At 36.3% G+C, this 8,775-nt stretch overlaps 2 protein-coding genes across 3 annotated transcripts; one reads left to right on the top strand and one right to left on the bottom strand.

Annotated features, from left to right (window-relative positions):
• Nucleotides 1–595: 595 nt before the first annotated feature.
• LOC113294283 (RNA-binding protein 1-like) lies at nucleotides 596–1,860 on the bottom strand. Its single transcript, XM_026542680.1, has 5 exons — nucleotides 1,810–1,860; nucleotides 1,312–1,561; nucleotides 1,154–1,215; nucleotides 991–1,072; nucleotides 596–795 (listed from the first exon to the last, which is right to left on the bottom strand). Exons 1-5 carry the CDS (start codon nucleotides 1,858–1,860, stop codon nucleotides 596–598), a joined length of 645 nt encoding a protein of 214 aa, XP_026398465.1.
• A 1,789-nt stretch (nucleotides 1,861–3,649) lies between these two features.
• Nucleotides 3,650–7,671, top strand: LOC113300566. 2 transcript variants are annotated; one of them, XM_026549771.1, is made up of 6 exons: nucleotides 3,650–3,762; nucleotides 3,881–3,953; nucleotides 4,899–5,051; nucleotides 5,757–6,308; nucleotides 6,722–6,818; nucleotides 6,964–7,671. In XM_026549771.1, the coding sequence occupies exons 4-6, from the start codon at nucleotides 6,075–6,077 to the stop codon at nucleotides 7,359–7,361; spliced, it is 729 nt and encodes a 242-aa protein (XP_026405556.1). In that variant the 5' UTR covers nucleotides 3,650–3,762; nucleotides 3,881–3,953; nucleotides 4,899–5,051; nucleotides 5,757–6,074; the 3' UTR covers nucleotides 7,362–7,671. The 2 variants fall into 2 exon arrangements, with proteins under 2 accessions (XP_026405556.1, XP_026405554.1); XM_026549769.1 differs by having other exon boundaries at nucleotides 3,659–3,953.
• Nucleotides 7,672–8,775: the final 1,104 nt, after the last annotated feature.

Genomic DNA, 8,775 nt, shown 5'->3' with positions numbered 1-8,775 from the left:
CACCAATGTATATTCAGTTTCACAAGCATCTGACTAGTGTAACTAGTAGTTACACATGCATCTGAATTGTGTAACTGAGAGTTACACATGCATATAACATGTGTAACTAGGAGATACACATGCATCTGGCTTGTGTAACTAGGAGTTATACCTGTATATGGAATATGTCATTCATCATGAACTTGCAAGCCTAAGTTACCTAAAGCAAAGTATGTGTAAGTAAAGGTTACACATCTAATTAGCATGTGTAACTAGAAATTACACATCTATTAGCATGTGTAACTAGAAAACACATCTATTTAGCATGTGTAACTAGAAATTACACATCTAATCAACCATTGCTGCTCCCCCATTGCCTCAACCATTGCTGCTCCAATCAGAACGTGTATCTATAAGTTACACATCTAACTAACTAGTAATTCAATTAGAACGTGTATCTATAAGTTACACATCTAATTAGCATGTGTAACTCTTAGTTACACATCCATTTAGCTTGTGTACCTAGAAGTTACACATCTAATTAGCATGTGTAACTAATAGTTACACATCCAAAAAAAGTCAGATAACTTACAAAAGAAGACAATAACCAACCTGATTAAACTTCGGCAAGTCCCCAGCTTCTAGAGCAAAACCCCTTAAGGCAGAAACAGAGATTAGCAGAGCACAGTCGCTGAAAGCAAAACTCAGGGATGTCAAAAACATTTGTTGCAATATTTTCAGCATATAGAGGCACAAATGACGAAGCTTCAGTTGTATTTATTTCTTTGTTTCCAATGCTTTTGCAGTCATACCATACTAAGCACATTGCAGCAAATAGGTTGTTTATGGTAAATGGTATATAAAATTATTTAGACATCAATCCAGTATACTTACTGCTTATTGTAGCATGATAAGAAGTAGTAAGGAGACAAGGTAAAATGAATTTGTGTATACAGATGGTGCTAAGTTTCACATAAAGTGAAGAAAGGAAGAGTAAGCTTTTTTTTTCACCTTGTAAGGTGTCCAACACAGTTGTTGCCTGTGCAGGATTGATAAAATCAACAAAACACGGGACAAGTGGATCTTCTCCAGACTGCAACAAACAAAATTATCCTGAGACCACGAGTACGAAAATAAAAACTTAACTATGTACAAGGATACTGGATTCACTTACATGACGAGACTCCTTGCTCACAAGTCTCACTTCTTTAAAACCTACAAAAGGAAGAAAGATATTTGCAAGCCCAAATGAAGGTCTAACAACTGATGACAAGATGAAAAAAAGCGTAACAAAGAAATACATGAAGATATAGTCTGCAGATAAAAGGATACGAGACACTTCGCGTCGTGTACAAAATGCAGGAAACCCTTCCACAAATAAAGTGTTAGATGCATCTAGAAGAAGGGGAATCTCTTGTTTGATGCTTGGAAGTCCCATATACCTGCTCTTAGGAGGAACCATGCCTGGAAGAAGGGGAAATCTCCGAAGACCAAGCATACGTGGATCATCCATCTGATGACCAAGCATTCCTCCATCACCTAAAGATCTACCAGATTCTTCACCACTAAACGACGGAGCTTGCTGAATGAAAATTCAAAACCATACAACTCAGTACCATACCGAATATCCAGAAAACACTCTTTTGTAATGTAATGTAATTTACTTACTCCTCCACACCGCAAGTAACGATCATAAGCTGATCCAAAGGACTCAGTATCATTTTAGAGTACCTAATTTATGTAACTTCATCAAGCATATAATACCGCATAAACAAGTGTTTCTAATCTAAACAACAAATCCAAACTAAAAACATATCCAAGTAAACAAACCTTGTACTTAGCCACTTCCTCACTCACCTTAGTTTCCAGTCTTTTCAGCATGAAGTATAACAGAACGCTTCATCATAGTGTTCTTTCCCATCAATACAACAGAATCACCACGTAGACCTTTACGGATACCCTGTAACTGTTTGGATCCAACTTGCTTAATAGTTCACCAAGCATTCAACAGAGTATTCATAGATATAAGTGCTTAGTAATCCATATCAAACGGCAGGCACACACACCACAAAATCTATATTCTTAGCTGATAAACACAATAACACAGTATAATTTCTAGTTTAACCAACACCAATATCAGATTAAACCTACTAATAATCTGAACTGAGAATCATTTCAAAGATTCGCAATACCAAAAAATTGAAATTAAACCTAAAATTAGATCGAAATTTAAATAAACTTACTTCCGATTCTGAATAGTATGACTCATGTAATAAAATAATTGAACCACAGACCCCTTACGAATATCGTCATTGAACAGTTTCTCATTCAACTGAGTTTCTAACACAGCATAATGAGTCGAATCTGAGTCAGAAACAAGTAATCAAAGCCGATCTTGTGATATTACCAGTAGATTTTATATCTAAATACTTGAACTAGAGGTTTTAAGTTTGTATCGCCTCAAAGAATAGATGAAATCGCATTATGAGTTCATTTCACAGACATTTTCAAATTGAAATGTAAACAACAACAAATAAAAACATCAACAATAACAAACAAATTCGTGCCTAGATTCAATTTACTTATTTCTTCACCACTCATACTACCTACAGCTCCAGCACCACCACCAGCTCAAAAATCCTTCTCTAAATCCTTCACCTCAACTAAATTCCTACCACCATTTCATGTAATCTATCATGTATAAATGAAAATCAAAAACTAAAAGTGAAAAAAATTCAAATCAAATCTATGGGTAATAGAGAGGATGATTTACTGATATCGAATCTCAAATCAGTTATTAGATCGAAGATAGAAATAGAGGTATACAACGATTTTGACGATGAACAGATCGGAAATTTTTGTTCAATTTTTTTCCGAAAATTCTACATCAAAACAACCAGAGTAAGTAGATGATGGTGAATCTAAGCTCTGATGTCGATTCAGATAAGTCGATTGAAAAGCATCTGAAGATTTAGGTTTTGAAATACTTTTCTGAAATTTGAATCCAAAATAAATCAACTAAAATCTCTAAACCGAAGCATCATCACAAAGAGAAGAGGATACTTACCTGTATAATTAGCTTGTTGATGAATCTGAGTTGAATCTGCAGATTAGTTGATTGAAATCTTCTCTCGGATTCGTTTATTCTACTGCAAAATCATACAATAAAACTAGAAGAAGCGTTGAATTAAACGTCATCGACGGATATCGGTGGAGCGAGAATCGTTTTCTTGCTCTCTACAATCGTTTTCTTTCGGCATGATCAAAAAACCCTAATTTTCTTCAGAGCAGAGACGAGAGAGAAGTAAGAGAAAGTGAAAATGAAAATGAATCTGGAAATGAAACCTATAGCCTATTTCATTAGGTATATATAGTAAAGGGCATTTTTGGTATTACGAATTTCTCCCAAACCCTAAACTTTATTACCAAGCCCTGAAATCTAAAGTTTTGGGCCTAGAAATATTAAAAAGTGAAAGTATGGAGTTGATAGGGGAGGATCCATTTAGTGGGGCTTCTATATATTGAACCCATATAGTAGGGGGTTCTAGTATTTTTCACAATTGTAATCTCTGTAAGCGGGAACAACTAAGCTTTGGCGCGCTATTTCCCCCTAAAATTTAAAGTATTTTTATTTTCCCCTCTTAAAACCCTAACCTCATCTTGTCATATTCCTTCTTCTTCGTTTACCGTGTTTCTCTTTCCAAGCTCGAACCCTCCAAGAAAACCCATGAATAGAACTTCACCACTTCCATCGTTCACCACCAGAATATCAATAACCAAGAAGTAGAGTACTTTTTCTCCACAAAATCAGAAAACACTAAGAGCGGTTAATCAATTACAAATCAAAACCTATCTGTTATTTTTAAATTTTCTCTTATTAAGTTATTTATTGATTTTTCAGAGATTTTGAAGATGGATAAAAAGATGATTAATCTCGTTCCCTATAATCGTACACTAATTGCTGGGGTATGAAGGTCTGTGTTTCTTTATAATTTTTGTGACTTATTATTTGATTAGATTCATGTGAATTGGTTCAAAATCAATAAAAGCTTGATCTCTTTTTATTCTCATATTGTTCATGACTGAATATGAATTTGAGGATTGGAGATTTCAGATTATGGGTATGATTTGATTTAGAAAATTCTACAAAATTTCTTCCCTAATCAATGTTTCAAGAGATGGGTGATTTTTTTCTTATTCAAAAACTTGCTGAGTACATACAGTGTGATGTCACGAGGGTTTTATTACAATTAGCAAGGCTTATGCAGTGTTGAAGTTCTAAATTCTTGTAAGCAAAAGTATAAGTTGGTTCAACTCCCGTCGAATTGTTGGGTGCAATTAGTGAATCTTTTTTTAAGAAAATATGAAGAATTCAATTCTCTGGATATTCATGAGCTGGATTTCAATTTGGTGTTTTGTGTTTACGTTCATGATTTTGATTGAATAGTTCTCTAGCTAACCAAATTTTTCTTGGTGTCTCATGCCATTCAATTTTCACTGAAATTAGGGAAAGTTTGTCATTAAAATAAAAAATTGATACTTAGAATTTATGTGATTGTGGTGAGCAGTGAGAATTTCAGATTAGAAGTTTTTTGATTACTTGAAACTCTTATAACCTAATTCCTTAAGTTTACTCAGACCAGCACTAGATTTAACCTTCAAATGTGTTGAGCCAGTCTGTTTATTTATTTTGTGTGAATGCAGAACCATGTGTAGATTTGTTCCATTTATCATAGAGTTTCAACTCATTACGCATGTACATTTTTGGCATTTTAGATTTCAGATTTTGGGCTGGCAAAGCTTGTTGGAAATATTGATTTACCTTGTTCCCTGTAATCGCATATTGATTTGGGGCTGTATTAGTACTTTTGGGGGTTTCCTAAGTTATGTAATTTAATTCAGTGAGTGCTTTGTTTCAGGAGTTTACTGTGATGGATGCAACTGCACAAATGGTTCTAACAATGTTGAGAACGAGACTCTAGGCATGAGGCTGTGGAAGCTACATTAGAAGTAATGTGAATGTATTCTGGCCAAAGATTTCTAGTAGTCCTCATGGAGTTCGTGACACCAAGGTGTGTGGTCCAACTCAATGAGTTTAAAAAACGTGTGTATGGGTTATTATCTTTTACGTTGTTAGATATTAATGGCCTGTTCAGAATTGATGAAAACTAAGTGCCGAGCTCATCCACTTTTATGGCCAATTTATTGGTGCTCTCAATATAGCTTGTAAATCTGCAATCAATTTGACCAATGGGTCGAGTGACAATCAGTCATTTTGTTCGAATAACAAACAAACTGGTGACAGTTGAGGAAGGTTGCCTCAGCATGGTGTTAGCGCCAAGAACCTATGATTTATGATTCTTGGCAATTTAATTTAATAGTTTTACTAATGTAAAAACCTACTATCATCACATCTTGTGTTAGCATACTTTGGCGTCGATGTTTTGTAAAAAAATTTGGAAACTTGGGTGTTTGCATCAGGTTTGGGTACCAATGCTGAAAGCAGTGGTCCTTCAAAAGGCAATGACTGATACTAGACTAGACAGTGTAGGCTATGCCGCCAAGGCTAAGTAACACCTCAATGGCCTACCTTTCTTTTGCCAAGTTGTGTGCGTCTTAGTATTAGGTATAATGCCAATTTGTACGGTAGAGTTTGTGTTAGAGAAAGATCTATGTGGAAGAAAGCCTGAGTTTTAGTTACAATAGTTTCTGTCAAATCTCTATCGAGGTGTACGGTTAATCCCATATATAATCCTTCTGGTTACTGTAAAATGCAGCTTTTTGGGTTCCGAAATCCACTTGTTCAGCGGCTACTTCGTGAGCTTATACAAATGTCAGTGGGAAAGCACAACAGAGAACTTTTATCCTCAAATTTTAGTAATGGGGATGGAGGAGTAGAGCCTGAAACGCTGTCGCCAGATTCAATCTTATATCCCGACCTATCACCATCCCTAGGGAAGCCACAGAACATGAGAAAGAGAACTAGGAAACAGCTAGTGGGGAAAGCCTAAAAGACTCCAAACTCAAGTTTCTTTCGACAATACTGATATTTCTATTACTACTGGAGGTAATGGAAGTTCTCATAATGGAAGAAGATGTTTATCCTCTTCAACTTTAAAGGAAGATTGCTGAGTAAACAAGGATACTGGAGCTGCACCATTATTACTTTGGTTGACAAGGGAATTGATCCAATCCCAATCGACCAGTCTCTTGAATATGCAGATTATCATGGACAGAAATTGGTTTTATCGCAGGAGATCAGATTTGTTGGTCCCCGTCATTCTTCATTCAGTTGTTTGCCCAGTGATCCGTCTAACGAGGAGATAAACGTAAGTTTCTTTATACATACATTTTTCTATTCTTTCTACACTTTGTTCACATGTAAAACATTGGTATTTTTTTATCTAGCATTTTCACTCGAGTCAAAATTAATTATTTTTTTTTGATATATAATGTTTGGTTAGATCAGAATATTCTTTCATCTTAACATGCCAGTCGTAACCTGTAATAACATACTTTCAGAAATCAAAGCAGCCTATCAGTTTCTTTTGGCTGAACTCTGACTTAATTCATGTTCCAGTGTTCTTGTATGTTGAACTCTGTAAATTTTGTACAGATCCATAGGTTACCTTGTGTTGAAAATAAAGTATGCAACTCATTGCTCGAAACAGAAGATAACAATGGAGTGAACATTAATTTGCCAGATTCTAACACTGCTGGTGGTTTCGATCTTTGTGTTCAGATACTTTGGAACTTCTACACGGTAATCCTGGTATTCCTAAGAATATCTCTTTTTATAAAAGATCTATCTTTGGAGTTTTCAGCTGTGAAAAGTGCAGGTACGCTGTTCTATAACCAACGGGATTATTCCTTCTAGTTAATACCAGCAGCTCTGATTTCACCAGAGTACTACCATTTTCGTGTAAGGACTAGAGTTTGAAAGAGGATTAGGCTTCCTTGAACTGACTCATTTAATGTTTTCAGGTGAAAATGAAGCTGGAATTCTCATCGAGGGCCATAATGTCCATGAGCAAGTGATGAGTTTTGGTCCAGACGGCTTAGAGGATGGCCAATTTGGGGATCATGATGTTGACCACAGACCTTTGTGTTGTGATTTAGTTACAGATAGTAACACATCTTTTAAGCAGACGAATATAACCTTGATACTTGGAAGTCAGTTGTATGTGGTGGTGAAGATCAAGAGTTCTCGAACCTTAATGCTGAAACCGGTGGAAAAGTTCTCAAACCTTATTACTTGGAAGTCCTTCTTGGTGAAGTATCTGATGCTCAAAACAAAATGGTGGGAAATGATTATTTCGTACCCCGACTCTCCTTTAAGTTGCATTTCTCCAAATCCCGTTGGATACAGAACCACCAATTAATGCACCTCTTAATACAAATGGGAACTTTCCTATCTGCGTATACTAGGAGCATTAGGCCTAGAAAAGGCTCAGTAACAACCATGGCTTGTACTTTAAAAGTTGAAATTCAATGTTATAGCTGACTGTAGGCGACGCCTATAATGAACCCGACGTTATGGTCACATACATTTTTTTTTGTTTGTAGCCAGATGATAATCCTCCCCAAAAAAAAGTGGTTTAGCCAATATGTCAATCTTTTGTGATGTTTGACAAATGTGTCTATTTCTTAGTATATGTGTGTCTAATAAACCATATACTATGGACAAACGAACCGAGGTGGCTAAATAAATTCTCTTTCCGGCACGGATTAATAGGTGTGTTTATTGCCATCCTACACTTTTGACACATACATAATTATTTAACGTGGTCATATACGTATCTATGGCTACATGTGATGGGTTTAACCTTAAACACAAATGGTGCATTATAGCCACAGAGTAATATAAAACGTGGCTATAGCCTTACCTGTGATTAGTAGCCACGCAAATAACTTAAAACGTGGCTAGGCTGTAAACCAAAAAATGTGGCCTATGTGAAGGTTTGTACTAGTGAAATATGAAGCTCTTTGTCGAATCGAACTTCATATTTGGTATAACTACAAACAAATTATGAATCATGAAGCTTCGGGAGGGTTCTGAGTTAAATCTTGGCATGATACATCATCGAAATCGATAAATATGAAGCTCAGTGTCGATTCGAACTTTAAATTCGGTATAACGACAAACAAACTGCCATATTGTATGCACACCCTGGCTCCGAGGTCGAATCCTGTCCATGAGTGGACCACTATAAGCCGAAAACTTGGTAAGAACGATGAATCCATCCAGGTAAGATTCCTCTCGTATATTCCCCGAAACTTTAATCAAACCCTATTTTGGCATATTGTATGCATAACCTGGCTCTGAGATCGAATCCTGGCCGGGAGTGGACTACTATAAGTCGGCAACTTGGTAAGAACGATGAGTCCATCATTTACAGGTAAGATTCCTTCGAAATACTCCCCAAAAATTTATACAAACCCTGTTTTGGCATATTGTATGCATACCCTGGCTCCGAGGTCAAAACCTGGCCGTGAGTGGACCACTATAAGCCATTAAGAACGATGAATCCATCCATTTAGATGTAAGATTCCTTCGGAATATTCCCCGAAACTTTAAACAAACCCTATTTTGGCATATTGTATGCATAACCTGACTCCGAGATTGAAACCTGGCCCTGAGTGGACCATTATAAGCCGGAAACTTGGTAAGAACGATGAATCCATCCATTTACAGGTAAGATTCCTTGAAACCTTAAACAAGCCCGATTCTGACATATTATAAGCATACCCTGGCTTCGAGGTCGAAACCTGGCCGTGATTGGACCACTATAAGCC

Source organism: Papaver somniferum, chromosome 7 (genome assembly GCF_003573695.1).
Source record: "Papaver somniferum cultivar HN1 chromosome 7, ASM357369v1, whole genome shotgun sequence".
Lineage (NCBI taxonomy): Eukaryota > Viridiplantae > Streptophyta > Magnoliopsida > Ranunculales > Papaveraceae > Papaver > Papaver somniferum.
This window is presented reverse-complemented; position numbering and strand designations above follow the sequence as displayed.